Source organism: Limanda limanda, chromosome 14 (assembly GCF_963576545.1).
Source record: "Limanda limanda chromosome 14, fLimLim1.1, whole genome shotgun sequence".
NCBI lineage: Eukaryota > Metazoa > Chordata > Actinopteri > Pleuronectiformes > Pleuronectidae > Limanda > Limanda limanda.
In genome coordinates this window covers 25,366,223-25,391,473 of record NC_083649.1, presented here as the reverse complement: position 1 = coordinate 25,391,473, position 25,251 = coordinate 25,366,223, and the positions used below count along the sequence as shown (strand labels likewise).

Genomic DNA, 25,251 nt, shown 5'->3' with positions numbered 1-25,251 from the left:
TATGTACATTGAAAGTCGACTTAAAAATGTGGTCTTTTTAAAATAATTTTTAATGTTTCACTTAACAGATTCAATTAAATGCATGTAGATGGTGTTGTTTTAGGAATGTTTATATGTGTGACTCCACCTATGACTAATATATATGTGGTCAGGGCAGGCAGGTGGTGAAAGATCTTCTGAATCTCTCCTTCTACTAGGCAGCATCACATGTCATCAAATTACCAAACTGGCTGAGACAATGACGTAACCTCAATGAAAACGTGAGAGTTCGCAGTACTCTTGATTATGCTAATTGAAGCTATACTATCAGGGTTAAGTTTTTCTAAGAAGCTATGAAGCTAAAACAATATTTTGCTGTTGAATCACCATTCTCGTGCAATCATCCTGTACGACACTTTACTGAAATAGTTATTTACAGTAGAAACAAAAACAATTCTGTTGTGAAAGGTGTATATTGTATACACATTCTATATATTCTAGACTTTTTTTGTATTTTTATTCTCTTGTCTACCTCATGCTGACTTGTCTGCTGCTGTAACAAGGGGATTTCCCCGGTGTGTGATCAGTAAAGTTGTATCTTATCTTATCTTAAACCAAGAAACAGAAAATGTAAACACCTTAAAACTTATAGCCATGCCAGTATACAATTCATAGGGGGAATGGTGTGCTGTTCCTTTTAAAACAAGTACAGCATGAGAATACTGTGTGTGCAGAAAGAACATTTGTATGTGAACATCCCACGCTAGTGCTGCTAACTAAATCTCTCTAATAACTCTCTCTCTCTCTCTCTCTCTCTCTCTCTCTCTCTCTCTCTCTCTCTCTCTCTCTCTCTCTCTCTCTCTCTCTCTCTCTCTCTCTCTCCTCTCCCCCCCCCCCCCCCCCCTACACAAACACACTGAATTTCTGTCACAGTCAGATTGATCAGCTGCAATGGGATAAATGCTGCTGGAATTGATGGCCGCTGGACAGTAGACACTGCTTTCACCTTGCACGTTTAGTTCTTTACTACAGGTGTGCCACCACCGCACAAAACTGACCAATTTTGCTCCAAAGGTTTATTATCTGGAGATACACTCTCAAATGCCATTCACACCAAGTTTGGTGAAAATCTCTACATGCATTGTTGAGTTATTCTGCTCGCATGAACACACTCACACACATACACACAGACAGGGGTGAAAACAATACACACAGCTCGCAGGGTAATGAAGCATGGATAAGCACCAGAGTCGACAAACAATTCCCCCAGTTTAAAAATCCATCTATGCACAGTGTTAATCTTTAGACATCTAGTTACAACAGCAAATTATAACAACTTATCTTAACTGACTGGGGGGTTAAACTTATTCCTACTGATTTATAACTACAGAAAAAATGGAAATAGCTAAAGTTGGGGGTATAGTATAACAGGCTACAACCACAATACATACATTATCACCATTTATGTTGATATGACAAACTGGTAGCAGTTACAGCGCAGCATGATCATTCATTAGTAGTTTGCTTATGGCTAGCTGATTAAATTTTGGTCTGTACCAACTCATGAGGGAAATATCTGGTGTGCCTTCCTGTGTAGTGTTCACCAGCCAATCTCTTGCTGCTGTGTGCTGCTGTGAAAACCAGACAAGTCATGTTGCCGACCGGAGAGCCACTGTGACCAGGAGCGACTCTGTTTGCCGTAAACACTGGTTTCACATTTTGATTTAATACATTGTAATTTTGAAAAAAATGATTATAGCCATTTCAAGAACCACAACAGTGGTTATGTAAAATAGCTTCCAGGACAAAGCATCCCAATGCAGAGTTCACATAGTAGAATATATGATAATAATATACTGCCTCAAAGAATATGAAGTTACATCTTTGTTTTGTGCAGCTCATGTTTGTTTTGAAACCTTTCCTTTGTTTTATATGAGCACAGAAATAAACAGCTGAAGCAGACTTTTTCTTTGATGTAACAGAAAGGGAAAGTACCATATAGCCAATGGATTTATATAATAATGTTCAGATGTGGTTAACAGAAACATGAGATATAATTATTTTTTTTAAATATCTAAAAGACAATAGCAATGACAGGAAAAGGAACCATAAGATTGGCAAAATCTATGATGTAAATGAGCTGTCCGTTTCATCAGACCTTAAATATTCAGACAGATTCTTTAATTGGTGGGATCAGACAAACAAAAAGTTGCTTCATTTTGCTTAGTTTTGATTTTAAGAAGATTAAAGTAGTCCCAGATGACCTGAGGGGTCTGGATGCATCACAACTAACAAGCAGATCAGAGTTGTATTTGGGTCAGAGACCATTTAGTGCTTCATATGCTAGTAATAGGATTTTAAAATCCTTTGACACACATGGAGCTGGTGCAGTGACTTAAGAACCAGCATGATGTGCTCTACTTTCTTAGTGTTAGTGAAGCCTCTGGATGAGCTGCAGCTTACTGGTTGATTTTCACTAAAACCTGTTAAGACACTGTTACAAAATTCTCACCTGCTGATCTGTATATTTTTTAGACAGACATTCTGTAACGTTCGCATTAGGGAGATTTTGTCCTTATGTGGCTTGTTACATTTATGTCAAAGCCCATAACTAAGCCAAGGTTTCTGACTTGATTAGTAGATTTTAGTGTGTAGTCAAGGTGAGCACTGATTTTAACACTGATGTTTAGTTGTAGAAACTAAACAGAATCACAGAACATCTTGTGTGCTGCCAGGGCCAACAAGGCAAACAGTGATTGATCTGTTCAAGCTAAAGATGGTCAACAATTAGACAATGATAGGTGTGTTTCGGGACAACATTCTGACCCAACAAGGGTCTGATTTTGTAATTTACTGCCCACTTGTGGTGACAGTCTATTGTTTTCAGTCTATTTCTGAAGGTTGACTGACTACAGCTAGCTACAGACCAGTGTGCTTGTCATACTGTGTTTGACTCTGCTTCCATTGTTCTGAGAACAGTTCATCATTATACACATACACAGATGCGTGTGGGGTTTTAAAATTACTTCTTCAGTATTTTCTTCCTAGGTGTTAAGATGCAGCAGCAGCAGCAGGTAAACAAGGACATTAAACTGGTTCATCATCTCTCTCTCATAAAATCTGCAGTAATTTTGAGAAGTTTAACAGAGAATATTTTTACACAATTTGAGGAGCTGCTGGAAGAGATAGTCTGTCAGTCATGTGTGTATTAAAGTAAGAAAGAGAAAGAGTGTGTTATGCTGTGGCTGGAGCAGAGTTAGGGCAGCAGTATAGTTGTGCAATGTGCAATAAAACAGTGCAATGTGCATTTAGACTATTTACCAGTAAATAAATGCTGCTACGGCTCAGGACCCAAACAGAGTTTGCTGCCACTGTTTAAGGATGAGAGGATGCGATACCTCTGTCGTTAACACTCCCAGATGCTGGTCCACCTCACAATGATTTCATACAATAGCCGGGTGTGTGTAGACATAATGACACCACCTAGGTGTTTCATGTTTATTGCACTCACGAAGCTCTGTTAGCTTTGTTTGACTATTTGTAAAAGTCACCGTTGCCCTTTATTGCAGAATTTACATTGTGCTTAGTCACACAATCCTTAGTTATAGTGCGGAATCACATAATAATGCCAATTATCTCAAAGTACTTTTCATAGTATGGTGATGTTACCCAACATTTCCCACAATGAGCAAGCAGAAAGCAGTCTTGGGACCATCAGCAAGGTTACTGTAACTCTGTGGACTGTACTCTGCTCCGAGTGTCTCTTCCATTCTCTTGTGACCTAATCCACAGATGTCTGCATGTGGTAGACGTGCCCCTTTTTTTCACCCCTGCTCCCTCGAAGGTCTGTACAAACCACTGAGCTTCATGGTAGCCAGTCATGAATGACAAGCAGTGCTGGTTAACCATTCATGGAGTTCATTTCCACCGGAGTAAGGCAGGAAAGAACACACTGTATCTTACTCTGTCTGTGCCTGCTGCATTCAAAGCTCAGTAACACATCTTTACTTGTCCATAGACAATCACAACCTTCTGTCATGAGTGAATTAAACCTGACAGCCATTCAATTCCCAAATAAACATAATTTCCCCCTTTATTGATTTATGGGCTCCAAAAAGAGGTTATTACGTTTTTGTGATTTAAATCTTTTGTTGTATCTTTTATCTGCTCTGTTGTAACTGAAGAGCATATCTTTAAGTTCAGGAACAACTGCTCTGGTGAGGTGCTTCCGTTATTCATCAGAAACTGCTTTGCACTAGTCAGTGAAGGGTGGGGCGGGAATATTCTGACAAATGAACACTTTTTTCTCACTGTACAAAGTTTTACACACCACCAAAATATAATTCACACCCCCTCTAAACGTCACATATGTACACTCATACACTGTTCCTCCTGAAAACATTTAAAACAATTAGAAATTACAACATATTATAAAGTATAAGTACAAATCATTCAAACATGATAAAAATCAGCAGTGATAGCAAATGAAGACAGTTGTCAAATCAAATGACCAAATGATACTAGAAGCAAGGGATCAAATGAAGCTCATGATCCAACACACATGGTGCATGCACGATTAGGGTCTGTGCATCTCAGCTTCATAAAAAAGTCCCCAGAGATATTGCTCAAAGGGTTGCATTTTGTCTCCCAATTATTTATGTGTTTTGGTGTTATATGTCATAAATAGATCAGAGTGTCAGCTCTTATTCCCTTTGAGCTAGCTGTGTTTACACCTACACACAACTGTGTCAGTCTGGAACTAGCAAAGACACTTGCATTGCGCTTGTTACTCAGTGGATATAAGACAGAGAGTAGGTCCAGTGTAAGAGATGCCATGCCTGCAGTACAATATACATTCTAAATAATCTACCATGAGGATATGAACATATGAAAAAAAGTTGATACGCATATTTTTATTAGTGTTGTCGCTAATTACCTGTCCAAGAAATCTAACACTTTTTAACAGATGCAGAGATAATCTTATTCATTGTTTAAATTTCTAACCTGTCATGTCTGTCAAACTCCACGCATTAGATTCACCTGTTGTTGTTTTTTTCATTTTCTTTCAGTACCACCGAAAATCATCAACCTGTCAAGAGACCTTGTGGTGAATGAAGGCTCCAACGTCACCCTTCTGTGCCAAGCCAGCGGTAAACCAGAACCTTCCATCAGCTGGAAACTCGTCTCCTCATCAGGTGACTTGCTTGTCTTTAAATAAGTGCATTACCTACTCTGTATTTCCCCCATAGATGTATCATTTTTCCCGTGCTTCCTGTTTAATTTCTCTTTTTCTTCACCATCCTTCTCTCTGCCTCACTCTGTTTTCCCATCACCCCTCTGTGTTTATCGCCCCATCTTTGACCTCTGGTGGATTTCTCGCTTCACTTATTTCCCATCATTACCTGTTTTCCAGATCATCATTACGACGTAATTGTTCACAGGAAAATAAACTGGCCCTGTTGTAATTGGACTAATTAATTAGGATAATTAGATGGATGTAAATGTTGTGGAGGCACTTTGAATGACAGGATTAATGCAGAGGACATTAACACTGTGTGAAGCATTATGCAAGGACAAGCGAGTCCTCTGCAAGTGGGACCAAAATCAGGTTCGTCACATTGTTTATGATAAGAGTATTTATTCTCGTATTCCTTCATGGAGACAGAAGGAAATCAAGTGTTAGTTGCTATTTATGTTCCCCTGAGTCAAAGCTTCACTTATCAAGCCAAGATGCCTGCATGCGTAACGAGCTGCATTTAAAAGCCAGAGCTTTCATTTGTGCTGTCTTAATTGTTGAAGCAGGGATCTGGGAATTGAAGTGTTAATACAACACAAGTGTGTCGGAGCTATAATCTGTGAGGAGATAGACATCGTTAAACAGCTCCCATTGTCAATTACTACAGGTTTCTGCATACATTACTTTTCAGGCCTTATACAGTTGACTGAAGAAGCTACAGCTAGTGTTGCTGGAGCTCTTTGCTTTCTTTCTTTTGTTACTGAGTAGATATGGTGGCTGTCTGCTACAAGTCTAACTCTTTGGGTTAAGGAGTCAATAGTCTGGGGACTTTGATATCTACAATGACTGTGACACCAACAAGGTAGTTGTTGTAGAGACTGGAGTATTTTCTTGTTGACTCGTGTTGTCGTTCTGTGATGCGGGTCCCGGGAGCTTCTCTGTCATCTGTGCAGAATTTATTAGTAACAGAACCCCACAGCCTCTGCATGAACAACAGAAACCCTGAGTGAGCCTCACATCCTGCTGGATCTTGCTCAAGGCTGGACTCACAGTGTGACCGTTGTTGTTGTACATCGTGCACTCTTGGTGCTCAACAAGTTAATGATATTGCTCATTCTGGATTGAGTGACATACTGACCAATTAAAAGTTTATGTTTAATTAATGAGTACTGGAGCCTATTGTTCAGCTCTGTCCCGGCTCTCTATGTAGACTGCTGCTGTATGCCGATCATACAGTTTGCAGTAAGCTGCTTGTATATTGTCTGTAGACTGGAGGAAAAGCTGCTGCACTGAGGTTAGTGAATCTTCAGCTGCTTGCAGACATGCACTCAACTGTAGAATTTCTCCGGAGGACTTGTATGTGTGAACGCAAATGTCCGAGTGAGCGCTCCTGGAGTTTCTCTGGACTTTCTCGTCCCCCTAGTATTAGTAAGTCTGCAGAATGTCCGGAGGAGCCTCTGTTAAAAGACAGCAAGAGAACCCCCGCAGAATTCACTGCGAGCGGGCAGGGGTTGACAACCTTTCTATCAAGCAACATACGGATTAAGAACAAGATGAACAAAATGAATGGCTCAGGATGAAAATCAGGGCCACAAACATACAGTAGAAGGTACTGACAAAGATGCTAAGATACTTTGTGGTGATAAGAGTTTCGCTTGGCTCAAAACAATACACGATCTCTGCAGTGGAATCAATATGTCACGCCCTGCCTCTGCCTGCTGGACCACCTTTCACCTGAATCCTGATATGAACATGTGTGTGAAGAGAATTTCACACTGCGTCATGCATGTGTGAAAGGAAAACTTCACAGAAAGTCCCGACCCAATTCTCCAGAGTTCCTGCACAGGATATGTGTGAAAACAGCTCAGCAGGGAGGATACCAGCGGAAAACAGCACCTGGAGTCTGAAGACTTCGCACAATTACTAAGCACAGTGATAAGACTCCCATATGTTTTATAGCATAAACATTCAGTTCACTTTTAGGACATTTTCATAAATCACTCAAGCTTCTCCAATATTGGTGTTGGCCCACAAAGACTACGCATTGCTGCACAATATTATGTGTTACATACTCTCTTGTGACCTTGAAACAATATAAGTATACTCCATTCAACATCTTAGTCCCAACAATGTATGGCATCCCCTGTTTTGCTTATTTTGAACCTAGATCCTGTTTTCTGTCTTTCATACTGCTTATCCTTCTGTCCCAAAAGAAAGATCCTGCAAAACCATAAACGGCTGTTTCTGTGCTTTGTCCTCTCAGTCAGGGATACACCACTAACCACTGCTTCTTCCACTAGGCTGTGGATCTTCCATCCTGGGCTCATAGCTCACAGACACCTGCTCATTGTCCTGTCATATCATGAAAACATTTAATTATTAATGGCTTATCCAGAAACATGTTCTGGGGAGGTGAAGACGTCTAACCTAGTTTCTCCTGCGTTGCTTGGGATGATTTTAAATTCCCATACGTGTGCACTGTTTTGAAGGGCAAGCTTCAAAAGGAAAGGCTAATTAGTAACCATGTCCGCCCTCACCCCCCAGCAGCCCAAGAAGAGTTCAGTGACAACAGTCTCTTTATTCATTATGAGCAAATGTGACTGCATCTGCCTCTGCTGATTCCAGTGGACTGTGGAGGCTGGAGAGCCAAGAGATCATGTCAGTTGGGACCACGGACGATGGGTCTATTCTGGAGCTCTGTTTTCCTTCTTTTTTTCTTCCAGTCAGTTTTACTAGAGTTTAGCTGATCTGTTGGAACAAGAACCCACTGTCATACTTTGACTTGGAGAGATTGTCAGCTCAACACTGCAGTCGTTTCTGTACTTTGGCAACACAGCAGCCACAACTCACACTGAGAATGTGGCAATTTAAAGATGATGGTGGCTATGTCATTCAAGCCTGTGGTGACTTATGGCAGACTTCTATCGTCAATCACTGTATGTCAGCTTGTAAGACAAATCTGCCAAGTCCAGCTGCAGACAGTTAAAGGGTATTTTTGTCTGCGTGACACAAACAACCTGATTAACTACATATGTGCTATGGTGAAATGGCGCAATATGCTACTGATTCTTAGTAACATTAAGACATTTGATTGGATACTCAAACAGCAGCGGTGAGAATAGGATATCAGTAGTGGCGATAGAGAGTTTACCAGCAGGGAGTCATACAGCATCTTAATGCCTTTCTCCCCACAACTTCCTAATGTTGGCACAGGGAGATTAGGTCCAACAGTTTATATGACAGAAACTAAGAAGCCAATGTTAATGCCCACTTCAAACACTGATTGGTTGGTAATGCACAGGTGAGAAAGTAAGAGGAGTTTAAGTCACTTTTTGTTTGTATAAACAAGGGCAGCACTATGAATGCATATAAGGAAAGACTGATAGTGAATGCACACATTTACATTTCAGCTAGAGGAATCAGATTCACTGAACTTTGACTGACACGTGTATCTCTCAAGGATCTATTCAATGAACTAAGAACTGGGTCAGTGATTCCAGTGACTGTATCAACTCTATTTTACTGCTGTCAGTAAGGTTTTCCCAGTTTTGCAAAATTACAATGCATCATGAAATAAATATCAGAGAGCGGAATATAAGTGGTTCATATGTTTTCAAAACAAATTGCTGACAAAATGGTCTTGCAATTCAACAGAATTCACAGATGTTGGAATATCTATTGGAGTCAAGCATCAAGGCTATGGAAAAATGACACATGGATCCCAGTTTAATGACTATACGAAGAGTAAAAAACGTAGAACAATGTCTAATTAGGAAAAGCTGTCTCATTAGCGTTTACTCCTGAACAGCCAATCAAAAGCGTTGTAGTTTTTATTCTTAATTAGGGCACAATGAATTAGTGAGTTGGACAGAGGAGACAAAGGTCTGACAGGGTTGATTGCTGGGCCAGTGCCGGGGGCCTCGGGTGACACGTGTTTCTGACGCGTGGGACTAAACCACTCAGCTATCTCTGGGAACTATTGCTGTGAAATCTCATTAACTGGATCCAACAGCTCGTTTCACTGCTGCCTTAACTTCCTGCTCTGATGTGAACAACAGAGCTGTTTTCTCCTCAGTCCCCATAAAGGTGCCGTCTATTATAATTGCCTATAAATACATTGGGATGTGGGACTGAGGAAGCTGAGTCATCTACCGGCCAAATTATACAGTTTTATTTCCGTTCTCCAATCTGAGCTAAAAAGTGGTATTTTCACACATGTCAACTCTGTGTAACATGGATACTATTTCTTTTTTTAAGAGCTCTGGCTGCTGTATTTGTTTTTTTCATAATACCTCAGCCAGAGCTCTTCCAAAAACTTGAAAGTATCAACACATCACCCCCATTCTCGACTCATTGCACTGGCTACCTGTTACGCTCACAATTGATTTGAAAATGTTTATTGCTAGTTGTTCAATGTATGAGCGACATTGCCCCCTCTCATATCACTGACCTTCTTATCGCATACACACCTGCTTGTGATCTGCAGATCAAGTGATGCCTTTTTTAGTGTAATGTGTAAAACTGAGGGCTGTGGAGCGTTTCCAGTAAGGGCTCCACGACTATACAATAACCTTCCACTGGGAATCAGACAGGCTACCTCGGTGTCCTCTTTAAGTTGTCATTTAACAACTAATTTGTATTATATGGCTTCTACCTACATTTCTTATGTCTTTGCGTATGTCATTTTTCTGTTTCAAACTTTTTTTTGAAAAGCACTATGTAAATAAACAAATTATGATCAGATTATGTATATCTTTATATGAATATAATTTTGAGTTATCATAAATCTCTCCTCTCTCGAGTTTTTTTCATGTTGTATTGTCCAATAAAGCAAAGGCCTTAAAACTATCTTTAATGCAGTCAGTTTCGATCACAAACCCTGATCTCCGCCGTGCTTGTGTGCACTCTAAGATATTTGTGTGTGTATGTGTGTGTGTGTGTGTGTGTGTGTGTGTGTGTCTGTGTGTGTGTGTGTGTGTGTGTGTGTGTGTGTGTCTGTGTGTGTGTGTGTGTCTGTGTGTGTGTGTGTGTGTGTGTGTGTGTGTGTGTGTGTGTGTGTGTGTGTGTGTGTGTGTGTGTGCGCGTGCGCGTGCGCGTGTGCGTGTGCGAGTGCTTTTGTGAAACACTGAGCTGATTGAGAATCTTTATGTAAAACAAGCCATTTTTCAGAGCGGCAGCCCCGTTCAAAGGCATTCTCTATTCTGTGCTCATCTCAGCACTCTTCATGATCAAAATGGATGCAGTGACTGGTTGATTATGTTTATTTATCCGTTTTATCTGTATTTTTGCGCAGGCACCAACAAAACTTCATTTCAGGGACGTCTATTGGCTTTGAGTTTCGTGTGGGATGCAAATGTAAATACTAGTGTTGGCCCGAGAAGCTGTCATTTTGATTTTCCTCCTGCAGGATTAAAAAAGAAACATTGATTCAACCTTTTTTGTTTGTTTTTTACTTGTTTTACCTCAAATGGTTCACTTTCAATGTGCTGAATTATAGCTCCTATTCTTCTTACCTTTTCCATGTCAGTTTCATGGGCAGTACTCAACAGAAGAATGTATAAGGAATGTTCGGATATACACAGAGTCAAACTACACAGTTGTCGTCCTGACTCAGAGAGAGAGAGAGGGAGAGAGAGAGCGAGAGAGAGCTGCAGCGCAGAAAAGGTCCCAGTACTTGGTGAAATCCAAACTTATGTTCCAGTATCTCCCAGCTGCAGAGCAACTCTGCTCCAGCCCGGGGCCATTCAATGTGTGTCCAGCTATTGCAAGCACTCTGGGGTGTTAAAAGAGTGAATTAAATAAATAAAGATCCTGTGTGAGGGTGGCTGTGTGCGTGTGCCTGTGCATGTGCGTGTGTGTGTGTTTGTGTGTGTGTGTGTGTGTGTGTTCGTGTGTGTGTGTGTGTGTGTGTGTGTGTGCATAAAGATTGATGATTTCAGGCTGTGGCAGGGGCTCTCACACAGCCGTGACCCAACTCCCCCTCACCTTTGATAGATAGATGGCTTAAGGGGGCTTGTGGCGGATCAGAAGTGATCTTTGGTATCTTCCACAGACCTCACAGTCTGACTGCAAAGTTTGTCAGCCCAGGCGGCCAGCTGACGCCCCGGTGCATTAGGGCAGGTGAAATGAACATGCGCATGATTGAATCTGGGTTCAGAGCAATTCAAGTTTCCCAGATTAGCATAGGTCCAGTTGGTTGGAAAGATTAATGGGAAGTTGGAGATGATGGAGTCAGTGGTCTCAGTAGAATGGGGAAAGAAAGTGGTCCTTTAAGATTTATTTTTATGTCTCGACATTGTGATGTAATTTCATATGTCTGTGTCTTCAAAGCATTTTGCGGCTAAAGCTGTCATCCTCTATGATGTGAAGCATTACCATGTTGAGACGTATTGTTCTTTTAAGCAGAATTTTATAACAGACTGTAACTCACACAGTGTCTGTGTCAATTGACTCTGCAGTAGCACAACAGACTGACACTCCTTTCTAATTACCATCCCTAGACTTTGCTGTTTCCACAGAGTTGCTCACTTCTCTGTTATTCTTGCTCACTTGTCATTACGGCAGCCGCCACCACTCTAAACTGCATAAGGGCCTGATTTTTCAGAGGCTGGATTCTGTCACTTTTTTTCCATTAAAATATCCTTCACTGTTTGTGTTTAGCTGCTTAAACCTTGGAAACCTTAACAAAGGGTTTTGCCTTACTCACCATCTAGGGGAAGTTGTACACGGTTGAAAAAGATGTTTGACTGAAAGTAACATCTGCGTTACCTCCACAGCCCCTGTTCATGTTGTATTATCATTAACTTGTACCCTTTGGTAAATGTGGGCAGGCTGTCTGCATGTTTTTGTGTTTTGTCCCAGCTGTTGTGTTGACGTCTCATCTCATTTGCAGGGGGACCGTTGAATGTTATTGTTTACTTACTAAGAACTGGTTACATTAACTAACATTGCTGGCAGAAAAATAAAAATAACTTACTAACTAAAATACTAGATGTTACTTATTAGTGCCACAAGCAGCTTATGAGAGCTCTGATTTAGAAAAAGGATATTTTGGGGCAATGAGGACAGTTCAGTTGCCACAATGAATTCCTTAAATACCTGTAGGTATATTATATATATATATACAGTGGATATAAAAAGTCTAAATCCCAAAAAAATTTGACCAAGATAAATAATGTCAGAACTTTTCCACCATTAATGTGACATTTTACATGAACGATTCAATTCAAAAAACAGACTGAAATCTTTTAGGGGGAAACAATGTATAAATATATACAGTATATATATATAATAATGTGGTTGAATAAGTGTGCACACAATCTTATAACTGGGGATGTGGCTGTGTTCAGAATCACATTCAAACTCATTTTAAATAGTAATCAGTACACTCCAGCCATAATTTACAGTGACTCCAAAAGAAGTTCAGCTGTTCTAGTAGGATTTTCTTGTTCTTGTTCCTTTTACTGGCTTAACAACCACAACACCAACATGACACTGCCCTATGAACTCAGATCAGTGGAAGTTGTTGTTACTTGAAGCTTGTTGTGTCGGAGTCCAAGGAGCTAACACAGAATCCACTCAGGTTCTACTGAAGGCGGCTGAAGAACTACCTAATGAAACAACCTTGTCAGGCTCTTAACCGACCACTTGCACTGGTGGACCGTGAACACCAGGGGCTCGTACATTCAGCAATAGCAGCAACTGCAATAATACAATGTTCATGATACTGTGCCTACGAACATTGGTCATCTGTCCCAAGATCTATGGACACCATTAGACATGGATTATTAAGCACTGAGCTGCTTGGTAGAAATTGGATTTTCTTTTCTTCTTCTTTTTCCACTTCTTGTTGAAAGTGCTTTGATGCTTTGTGGCAGATTTAGGTGTCAGTTACGTCATGTGCTTTCCAGAGGTGAACAGACACTAACACTTAAGTTAATGCAAATAACATTTTCAGTAGTTCTTTTTTATGACAGACGTGTCTTAAATGATTCATAGACCAATCTGTGTTTCACTGAATGGTTTGAGTCATCAACAGTTCTTTTTTCATTTTTCATTGAAGCGGATTGAAAATGCTCAATACTCAAGGGGAATCTACTCTTCATCTCTACATTTGTCTTCACCTCAAATAATGTATCCGTCTTTTACACAGCCACTTCCCATACACTGTAACCTCCATACAAAAGGACTTGTGGCCGGAGAGATTAGTAGCAGCCCTGGTTTTCATGCTTCTTTGTATGCCCAAAAGTATGCATGCTATTGACTGGTCCAATCTAAACTGCATTGTCACAACAGATTACCTTTGCTGGCAAACCACTTCAATATAACAAGCTGCCTTATTTCAATATGTAAAACATCGAGCTATAGTGTGTTTATGCGATTCTTTTTCTGCTCATCCCTTTTTATGTTTGATGGTGAGTCAAATGAGGCCTGGCACATCAAGAAATTCCCGAAGGCTGATAGTCGGTGGAAAAGTAACTATCAATACATTTCCCTCTTGGGGCGGCAGCAGCAGAGGCAAAGATTAAGACTCAAACTGCAGTATAAGTCGCCGTCAGTCATTGTCTTCTTGGACACCTTATAAATGCCTCTTCTTTCTCATTTTCTGTCTGAGCCACAAAAGCAGTGTTGTTTTTCTTTTAACACATTTCACTCTGACTACCTTTCCCTCAAGACAATAGTAGTAGCATATCCAATCCCACTCTCTCTTGTGTGTTTCTCTGTCTGTTAACAGCTCCTATCTGGGATTGTGTTTCTATTCCTTTCTCGGTCCCATGTTTGGATTCGTAAAATCAAATTCCAGCTCACCACATCCCCTTGGCCTCCTCTCCTTAAAAGCATATATCCCTCATGCATCTGCTCTCCCTGTTTTTTTTTTCTGTTCAGTTGTTGCTCCCCTTGCCCTGCACACAAAAAACTTTCCCTTTTTCCATTTTCTTCTTTGCCCCTGAGTTTCAGACTTGGAATTTCAGGGACACACCAAGGGCACATATTCTCCCTCTGGCCTCTCCTATGTTTTCCTGGCTCTCTTTGCATTCTCCTCCTGACTACCTTCTCTTGTGAGGTCTCCCTGGCGTCTTGCCATGTCACTTTGATGGCAGCGCAGGACACAACACTGTCTCACTAATGACTCACGAACTGAGATGTTGTCTCCAACAAAGACTCAGAAATGACTTTGAACCTCCTCCACTTGTGGAGTTATGGAAAATGCTCTGCCCTCAGGTGGAAAACTGTAAAATATTGGTAGTCACTTTCTTGTTCTCTATGAAGAAGACTCTAATGAGGATTTCTGTGTGTGCTTTTCAGAACTTGGGTAGTGCTGGGCAGTGGTTAATAAAGTGTCCTGTGAACTCTTTGTTTCTGCTAAGACAACATTTGCTCTCTCTCTAGTGCAGAGAGAGGGAAACTTCTTTGGCACATGCTGTTGGTCTTTGGACGAGCAGAGCAACTGACAGCAGCAGCACATGAAGAGACTCAGCAGTGTAACCACAAGAGGACGGATAAACAACATACTACTGATTCATCACTTCATCTTTAATGGGGCATAATTTGGCAAAAACAACCCTGGCGCTGGCTCAAACTCTAAAGGGTTGTGACAGTCACTGCGGTTACATGTGTCCGATTGAAACCAGATTTCTGGTGTTGTCGGGTTTCAATCGAAGATCCATGTCATGTAACTCCACAAATCTAGATTTCTTGTGTCCGACTGAAGTCGGATAACCACCCCCAGATAAGTAGATCGGATTTGGCTGTATATCGGACAACGCGCGCATGTAACTCTGGAAGCTAGACAACAACTGGAGATGACGTCTTTGCGCATGCTTGAGATCCTGCCCCCCCCCCTCCCTCCCTGGCCGTGACCCGGCAGCGTCTTCTCGCCATTACCATTCTAATCAAATGCGCCGTTCGCATTCGCAGTACTCCTAGAGTAAACATGCACAACATCATATAGAGGGACGTAGCTTCACCTTGCTCTCCGTTCGTCATCTTTCTCGCATGCTGAGTTGAAGGCTGATGTTGTTTTTTGTTGGTAGTCACCACTAGCTGTAATGAAAACAGCGCCACCTATCGTAGCGGGGTATGAAATGCTTTCGGACATGAGTCGGATTTCTCAGTGCCATGTACCCTGAGATAGAGCAATTAACCCCCCATGGATAGAGAAACCGGGCTTCAGCCGAAATCGGGTTTATGCCATCATGTAAACGTAGTGACTGAGGCAGATGAGACTGTGGGTGCTGGTGAAGGTGGAGGAGCAATCTTTGCACTTGGACAAAACAGTGTGATAGTAGAATGTAGGTCAGACAGGGAGGTCAGACCTCAGGAAAGAAATGCAAATGTTGACATTGGTGATATGACGGGTGTAACCATGAAGAAAGAGGAAAATCTACTGACTCGTTTATGAATACTTCTACAAAAAGCATCTCTCTCTGTCTCTCTCACACACACGCACATGCACACACAAACACACGTACATTTGAAATAAAGTGGATAGGAACTTAAGAAAACTACTCTTCTCTGACTGAGTGTCAACATTTTTGAAGACCAATCCACCAATCAAATCTCGGTCAACTCTTCTTAACGAGTTATGTTTGGGCAATTGTTATTATAATCATTAAAGGTAGTAATGATGACTTTATGCTATAATTCTAAATTTGAAATAAAAGACACATAAAACTAAATAAATAAAATCATTATTTACAATCCCAGACAACCACTGATGTAGCTCATCAAACAGTTAAAAGTAATGGTGAAAAATAAGGATAAAGGAAACATAGTTATAGCTACTAGAGTTCCTCAGGTGAGGTATTCCGGAGGCCTTGGTCTTCAGCCTTGACAGGGGAATATCTAACATGGCCTCACTCAGAGTCACCCTAGAACATAGTATACCTATGTGTGCAGTGGGTGGGCAGACAACGGCTTTAATAATTATATATTCTAAACTTTCTATTATGTTATTGTGTTTTATAGATTTTAATTTTTTGTTGCAGGTCAGACAAGTATCGACTTATATTAGACAAAACAGATTGTAAGTTAGTGAGTCTTAAAGCTTTGTTGCAGCACTTCAACATCAACATCAACATCAAGTTTTGGTTTTACCTCCATAACTGATGGAAACACATTGATTCCATGTGTCAGTCTGGAGGACAGCTGCTTCTGCGCCAGCAGCCATACAGATGTACTTTGGGAATGTGCATCAGCTGGCAACCTTGTCTTGATTAAGTCTCACAGGGGAGGATCACAGCGTGGCTTAAACTGACACTGCGTCTCTATTGGCGAGACGCACTCTCTCTTGAGAGGACGCCAGTAAGAAAAGCAGACGCACGGCTGAGTGAGAGAATGTGGCCTGGAACCTGCGCTCGTCCTCCTGATACTCCTCGTCAGGTGATCAGTGTGTCAATGAGGACTTCTCTCCATAACAATCTTCCCTAAGAAGCCCAAACCCAGCAAAGTGCATCCATGTGCAATTTATTAGTGTCACCTATCAGCATCTTGGGAAGAGGCTTGAAGTCAATTATGTCTTTTGTTCTGTATGTTGAGTGCTGTATTAAGTGTCTCTGTCAAGTGTGTCGGATTGATGGAAGAAGAAGAAGCGGGGGTTGGCATTTCCCCCCACTCATATTCTCTTATCTCTGCAGTGGTCTGGGTTTGCTTGCAGGCAGGCTTGAGAGACGCACAAAAAAGCGAGACGACATATGAAAGTTCCGACAGACGAGTGATAATGAGTGGGGGCAGAACAAGCACTAATCACCGAGTGTTGTAGCATCTGCCGAAAAATGTCAGGAGGCTCAAGAACCGGGTTTGTAAATGTTGAAAGAAACAAGAGAGGCACACTGGAGAGAGCGAGGCAGAATCCAGCATGTCATAATATTTATTGGTGTAAGCTTTGACACACGTTTAGCTTAGTGAATCTTGCCTGTCATGTCAGATCAGGTTACAAGACCTGACAGGCTCTGTGGTTGACATTGCTCCTGAACTTAGATCATTGATTTCGGTGTTGTAGTTCGATCTGAATGTCTTCCTTGTTTGGTGAATATCAAAATAAGCTTTCTTTTCAGATGCTAGAAATAATTTGCAGAATGTTTTGGCTCTTTCTTCATAGGTAATCCTTTCAAAACAAAGTAATATAAAATCAACTGCTACATATTCTTCACCAAAAGTTACAGCGCTTATTGCCTGAGCAAGCTTAACATTTTAACTATCGAAACCATATTTAACCCTATTCATAGTTTTTTATAAGTAATAGTTATGGCAAATGTCTGTAATCAACACCTCCCACTCCCATGCACTAGAGTGATTATGACTTTCCCACAGGTCACACAGTGAGGGACACAGGGTGTGAAAATATCTCTCAAGGCCACAGCTGTTGAGTCATCGCATTAACTGCGAATGACCATCTCACGAATCATGTTGTGTGTGTGTGATTTTTCACAGGGGACCTGGCATCAGACGACGAGTACCTGGAAATCCCATCCATCAGCAGACAGAGAGCAGGGACGTACGAATGCTCGGCTGTCAACGAAATTGACACAGATGTTCAGACTGTAGACATCACCGTCAACTGTGAGTCTGCGGCTGAATTAAAGAAACACATTGTTTATGAATTAGCTGATTAGTCTATTTGTCAATTAGTCTATGGGCATTCGTCAATACACTAGCTATGTTTTAATGGGCATGTTGTTATTTAAAGGATTATCATGCAAAAGGTTTCCGCCACTTTGACATGAACTGTGGTGCCTTACTTATTATGAGTGCAGTGCTGTTCAAAATAAATTCAATTGTATTTGTATAGATTTGCATTATGTCAGGGCAGTTTACATAGAACGAAGAGACATACAATATTATAGAGAAATCCAGCAGTTCCCACAAAGAGCATCAATTTGGCAAACGTGGAGAGAAAAAACTGGAAGAGAGAGAAAGAGGAGAAAGAGAGCGGGAACAGTTGTGTTATAATGAAATCAATAAGAGTCATATTTATAGATGCAGAGATGTTATCAATGATAGCAGCAAAAGTTTATATACTACTAATAGTAATAATAATAATTGTGGTTATTGTCTAAATCTTGCAGCGAGAGAGAAAAACAGGGGTTTTGAATGAATCATATGAGACTGACAACATTTTGTTTTTATTTACCAAAAAATGTATTTAATAATAATAAGAATGATTATTATTTATAAACAATAAATGAATATAAAGAAAAACTAGTCGTAGCCCTACAATTACGAAAGGAAAATTTGTGAATATTGGAATGTATCACTCTAGAAAAGATAAACCACCGCCTTTAATTATAATACACTATACTACTTCATGGATTTACTTTATATTCGTATTCACAGTGAAACAAAATCTGTTGAAGAAGAAATGCAAGTCATGGGCTGCAAAGTGACCGTTTTTTGTTTTTTTTTAATTCCAGTTTTTCGGGCTCACAAGGGTTTTATATTTCAGTCTACTTTTTAAGGCTTTGTTCAAACAGGAAAAAAAAATCTGTTCAATAATCAGCAGTTTCTTTGCTGCAGGAGAAGGAGAAAGTACTGCATCACATTAGAACCTGAACACTCGCCTCCAACTCATCATATCCTGACACATGCACTTTCACCGCTGTAATAAATATTGTACATTATTTGACCTCATAATTCCTGTTGACCTGCAGTCGTGGTGCAGATCACAGCCATGAATCAAAACTGTAGCGGAGGAGGAGAACATGCTGTGACCCCTCTCCTGATTTCCTTGACTCGTGCTGCCTCGTAGCCCTGATCACCGTGCTCCTGTGTGCAGATGCTCCGACTGTGTCAGAGGGCAGAGATGTTGGAGTGACTCTGGGACAGAGAGGAGTGCTGGAGTGTGAAGCCGATGCAGTGCCGGAGGCCGACTTTGAGTGGTATAAAGATGACCGAAGGTGAGGGATTTGATATGAGCATCGTGTGTGTGTGTGTGTGTGTGTGTGTGTGTGTGTGTGTGTGTGTGTGTGTGTGTGTGTGTGTGTGTGTGTGTGTGTGTGTGTGTGTGTGAGCTTGCTTACTAATTAGTTTTCAGTCACTGATGCTCATCGATCAGCTGCCAGCTACACAGGTATCAAGATAATTACATTAATGCAAAAACTCCTTGCTTGTTGATTAAATTGTTATTATTTCGTACCTGGGTCTTGAAGTAATTTGGCGAGACTTATGGAGCACTCACGTGTACGCATAAGAGGCTTTACTGGAAATGCTGTTCATTCACTTTGACTGATGTGTTGATGTCATGCATTGCCAAACTGCATTGTGGTTGTGCTGCTTTGCTTCACTTGCAACATGCAACACGTTCTGACATTGTTATTTGTATTCACTGCTTGTCAATGCACATCTTTTCTCCTATCTAGAATCTTCAATGGCTTTGATGGTCTGGAGATTGTGAAGACTGCATCGCTGTCGAAGCTGGTGTTTTTTAATGTTTCTGACGGAGATTACAGCAACTACACCTGTGTTGCCCTCAACAAACTTGGGAGCTCAAACACTAGCTTCCTTTTGTATGGTGAGTACTGTATAGTTATTTCTGTTCTTAGTCTATGGGTGAGTCACTGTCCATTCTGTTTGTGCAGGTTAAGTTATTAAAGTAATATCAATTATGATAGGAAACTAGATTAAAATAGATACAAAGAAATATTGTTTTCAAGCCGTGGACCATGGAGTATTTGGTGCTAGGCTTCAAGATAGTGTCTTATTCATTCTGATTTGACAAAAAAGTTTCATCAGGCTCATGTTTTGAGTTTTTTTTGGCTTTGCGAGTTATGAGAATTTCTGGCTGCGCTGCGGTATCCTGCTGGCTCCCCACTCAGATAAAAAGGCCCCAAAAAGCCCCTTTCAGATACTCACCTCTGCACAAAATACCATGGCAATATAACATTTTAGTTTCCTTGGGGGTGCAGCAGCAGCAGCCTCACACACATTTGTTTGGGAAAAACTTGTGGCACACACATGAAATGTAGTAGCATGAGTTGGCAGTGAATTGTAACAAACTTGCCCAACAACATGGAATTGTATTTCATTATTGTTCATGGTCATGTTGAATTGGCATTCTGACCATTTCATCCAAAAACCAAAAAGTCTGGTCCCATTTCCCACTAAAACAGAACTTCAAAAGCTGCTCTCATCCCCATCCCTCACCCTGAATACTGGTCCCTGCTCCAAGTAACTGGTGAGCAGGTCTTATCTCCGGTGAGGGGTGTGTAGCTGTCTGATAGTCACAGCTGAAATGGTCCCAATCCGGCCCCCTGGTATTTCAAGAGTAATGCTAAAGAGTTCATCAATTTAAAAAAAGCTGTGTTATTATCAAATATTCAGGGAAACTCGAAATATAAAGAATTGTAAATGGAGTTCAGTGGATTTGTTACAGCGGCAGCTCTTCTGGTCAAGAATGCTGGAGATCATGGGTAAAATCCACTGTTCACTTGTGTCTCAGTTCAGTGGGTGAGACTACACAGTCAGAGCTCTGGTCTATAGAATTGGCTTTTGTTGTAAAGCACGTGGTTGCTCTGGATCAGATCCATTAGGAATGACTCACACCTGTGGCTGCAGAGTGCTGCTGCTCAGTAAAATTCACAGAGTGTTGTGCAAGTGCAAATCGTGACAACATCTGTGTGCACAACGCCGTCCGTTAAAGGAGATTTCAGTGGTTCCAAACAAAAGTGGTGAAAGTATGGGCTGCTTCACTAAGAGCACCAAGTTTTCTGAGAAATCTTAACGGAACCTGTTCAAGGACCAGGAGTAAGAGTGCATTGTCACACTCACCTCTCTGAATGTAAATTGCTAGGGAATTGCATTAGAATAGCACTTCTTCAGTCTTATCATCCACTCAATGTGCTTTCAAGTACCAGTCCCATTCACCCACTCACCCACATATTCATACAGCTGCACTTTTACCATCACACTGCATACACACACTGCTGGCTCAGCCTTCAGGCACACTTTGGCGTTCAATATCTTGCCCAAGGACACTAAGGGGAGCCGGTTATTGAACCACTGACCTAAGCCAAAGCCACCTGAACATCCAGCAGGAAAAACACGTATGCATAAATGCTGTGAGCTGCACAGAGCAGCAGCAAACCTGCAAGCTAGAAAATATTTTGGCTCATGTGCTAGGGGAGCAATATTCATTCAAGCGAATGGGCGCCATCCTGAAGTCCAGTATCCTTAAATAACTCGATGACGTAGACGTTCCGAAGAGAACGCAAAGGTCACAGCTGGAAGGGTAAATTATGTCAGTGATTTATTATGGTGCTGTTGTTTTTCCTAGGAAAAGATAATGCTTATTTTAAAGGTGCAGTGTGTAAGATTTAGGTGAAAGGGATCTATTGACAGACATTGAATATAAAATAATCCTAGTGTTGATTTCACTGTCAATTGTTGTTTTCTTTACCCAATAATGTGCACTTTACATTTAAATACGTCATATATATATCAGGACCAGGTCCTCTCTACGGAAGCCCCAGTACAGTAGCCCAGAATGAACAAACTGATAGTGAACTGAGAATGAGAGCCTTCTCTGGACTTTAGGCTGTGTCCTCCTGTGTCTGCACACTCACCATCATCGTCTCCTTTGCTACAGATATTGATTTGACTTCTTGATTTTGGTCCATTCCCTCATCTCACTCATACTAGAGATGAAAAAACAAGACTCCAAAAATAGCCAACAACCTTTTTGACTTCTTCAACTCCTGTTAGCAAATATCAGAGCTGCTCCTGTGGGCTTGTTTCAAACCAATGAAATAACCATATATCCCTTTTTAAATCTAGAAGTGTGCAGATAATGACTTTTGTATCAATCGTGAGTGAGAATTAAGATGTTATGGATTCAAAATGGATCTTCTGCACCACCTGCTTTCTTATCAGTTTGAACTCTACACTATGAAACTATGTGGCCACCATGTAAAAGTCTATTCAAGCAGCTTAGTTTAGTTCTCATGCTTCTCACAAGTGTTGCCAGTGATGTGTTGCAGTTCTGTTTCCAACGTGTTGCTCTGTTTCATTTGTTCCCCTGGTGTAGTGGTAATTGAGCCCACTAGCTCAACGCTATTGCAAGGTTAGTATTCTGCGCCAGCATGCACTTGAGCTGTTGTAGATCGAAAGTATTAACTGCATGCTGGGACATGACTAACATTACCATTTTCACAAACTGGATGCAGTGTCACTGTATTTGTTTCTTCTGTGTTTCACAAGAAGAGACTAATCATTTCCTGGCTGTTTGATCCTTCAGAATTGTTGTGGTTTAATGACTCTTTGTTCTTTTAATGACCTGATATGTTAGCACTGCCTTGTGGCAATATTTGTATCTTTGTGAAAATGGTCAATGTAGCCCGTTCACTAATCATGTTTCATCTTTGTCCTTTGCAAACCTTACTACCTCTCCATTGGCTTCGTTTTGATTTTTGCATGCTCTTTTCATAATGTAAGTATTTTTTTTTCTTCTTTCATCATCCCCTTTTCTCCTTGTGTGACGGTTTGAACATGTTTATATTGTATTTCAATTTGAAACGTACACAGAAATCAAAACAGTTAAAGCCAACACAGAGAGCTGCAAAAACTAACTGCAATGTTTCTTGTATCTGCAAATAGTGATTGTAGATTTTAGATTTGTGGTGTCGATTATTCTTGTGAATGTTTCTAGGAGTGTCTTTTAAACGTGTAAAGCTATTGAGCAAAGAACACCTCTCCCATCTCATCATTTAATTTTTCCTTGTGAGCCATGGTTGCAGCATCTTGTAAGCAACCTGACGCCATTGACGACAGAACTGTATTAATGGCTTTGATTTTGACTGTGAGTGAACGTCATTATTCTAATTAGCCATATGCAGGATTAGGGATAATCCACTGTGACAGGGTAATTGGATAGATGCCCCAAAGGAAACTGTGGTGAACTCATGGAAATCCAAAGGAAATGAGTGCTCATTGTGTGACAAGCTTCAAAGAAAAAGTTCAAATTTGTCCTCAATCCTCGTACAATGCTTTCATTTATTCAGCCCTCGCTTCATCCCTGAAAAGAGCATGATGAAAATATCATGTTTTCACTCTTGCGTCATAAAATTCCATTGAATTTTAAAACATTGTAATACTTAGCAATACCTGAACACCACAACTGCATGAACTAGTTAAAGTGAATGAAGACTATTTTTGAATAGAAATTACAGATTTTGGATTTCATTATTGTTAAATTTTAATCTTAGATGCGTCTCCTTTATTCCTAATATTTATTCTGTTGTAATGGAAGAAATGGCAACATGCAGAAACAGTGTGTTTCCATATACTGCACTTACTTCATTTTACACTATAAATATAAAATATACTTATTATTAAATGCACTAAGAATTGGGCAAGTAAACTAATCACCAACACATTAATAACAACATGCATTTGCTGACTCCCAGTTGCAACTAGCAAAAGCAAACCTGCAATTGAAAGCGTCATTATACCTCCTGTGGGTTTTAAGACCAGTTGTCAGCCCCTTGAATGTGTAGATTACCTTCTCTCAGCAATAAATGCTGAGCAGTGCCCAGTTTTTATATCCTTTTAAAGTTCAGTACAGCATTTGATGTTGCAGACCATATCATTGATGGTCACACACAGGTACTAGCTAAGTGTACTTCACCTCCTCCCACTAATGGAAGCATTTACTGTAGCCTTTGTATCATCATCATCATTTTATGAGCACTTAATTTATAGTTTCAGGAGAATGTTTTCTTCAGATCTCAGGTACCTGCTTCCATCAACCACTATCGTCTCATAAATGCAAATGAAAACGGATTTTCAATAATTAACTGAATGTTTTACAAGCCTTCACTATAGCAATGATCAATCTGAAAGAATATATCAGACTGTGATGTCTTTATGACATCTGTCACCAATTAACATATATTATTTCACAGATATAGGCAGATTTGGCTACATTTTGAAAGCAATATGCACTAAACATAAATAATAACAAAAAAAATACCATCAATATATATTTGGGACATATGATGTAACACACCAGGGTATGTGTTCATATGGCATTAATATTAGTTTAACTAAAAATACCCAACAAACATTTTACATATTTATGTCTCATATGGTCAGTTTACCAAAATGGGGGAACATAAAGTGTGTGTCAGTGGGGGGGACATGAATTTGCTTTTCCAAATTAGTGTCCATGTAGATTTTGGGAGAAAGGTTTGATTAATCTACAAATTATGTATTCATTCCATTCCAAGTTTCAGTGATAGTGAACATATGTATTGATCTCTGTGGTGTCACATTGTTTGGCATCACAGTTCTAGAGCAGGAAGGACAGTAAGGAAAGCAGCTTATGGTTTTTATATATAATCTCATGTCACTTTACTTCCTACTTCCTTAACCAAAGCCCTAAATAAATATGTTGAACATGAATTTCAGGAAGTGCCGACACTTGAATGAAACCACACAAGTAGTATAAAAGCATGTTGTGTTTTTTTACTGTTGATTTATTATGTCTGAAGAAGAGGTTGACTTGGCTGTAACACTGTTTACCCCTGATACTCCTAAAGTGTTTTGTGGACTCAAACACTTCACTTCACAGAAGATAAAAAGTGAATTTAATTTTTCAGTGTACTATCCCTTTAAGTCAATACTAGCAGCTAGTTTATTTAACCCTCCCCCAGTAGTGATAACACTATGGTGAAACCTAACCAGGTGTCTTTTATCTTTCTTCTTTCTCCCTCCTTTCAGGACCGAGAGCAGTTCAGGATGGTAGCGGTGGTGCAATGGGAGTGCACTTACACACCTGTCTCCTCCTCCTCGTGTTCCTGCCCTTCCTGCTCAAATTTTAAAGAGGAATGGATTTGAACATAAACGTGTGTATGTGTATGTGTGTGAGTGTGTGTGTGCGTGTGAGTGCTAGTGCGTGCGTGCACGCACATTTGCACTTGTGAGTTTGTTCTTTTGGTTGTTTTTTTGTTTTCAACCAGATCCATAAACTGATGCACAGTGAGTGCATGAAGTACCAAGCTATGTTATAATGTTGACACATTAGAACATAATATAAGTACATC

The 25,251-nt window shown here is 40.4% G+C and overlaps 1 protein-coding gene across 1 annotated transcript in view; it reads left to right on the top strand.

Annotated features, from left to right (window-relative positions):
• ntm (neurotrimin) overlaps window positions 1–25,029 on the top strand; it is a 105,382-nt gene extending 80,353 nt beyond the window's left edge. The window contains exons 3-8 of the mRNA XM_061086189.1: window positions 5,049–5,174; window positions 17,648–17,776; window positions 18,990–19,110; window positions 19,573–19,724; window positions 22,236–22,271; window positions 24,929–25,029. Coding sequence (XP_060942172.1) covers window positions 5,049–5,174; window positions 17,648–17,776; window positions 18,990–19,110; window positions 19,573–19,724; window positions 22,236–22,271; window positions 24,929–25,029 — 665 coding nt within the window. The remainder of the gene's footprint in view (window positions 1–5,048; window positions 5,175–17,647; window positions 17,777–18,989; window positions 19,111–19,572; window positions 19,725–22,235; window positions 22,272–24,928) is intronic.
• The last annotated feature ends 222 nt before the right edge of the window (window positions 25,030–25,251 follow it).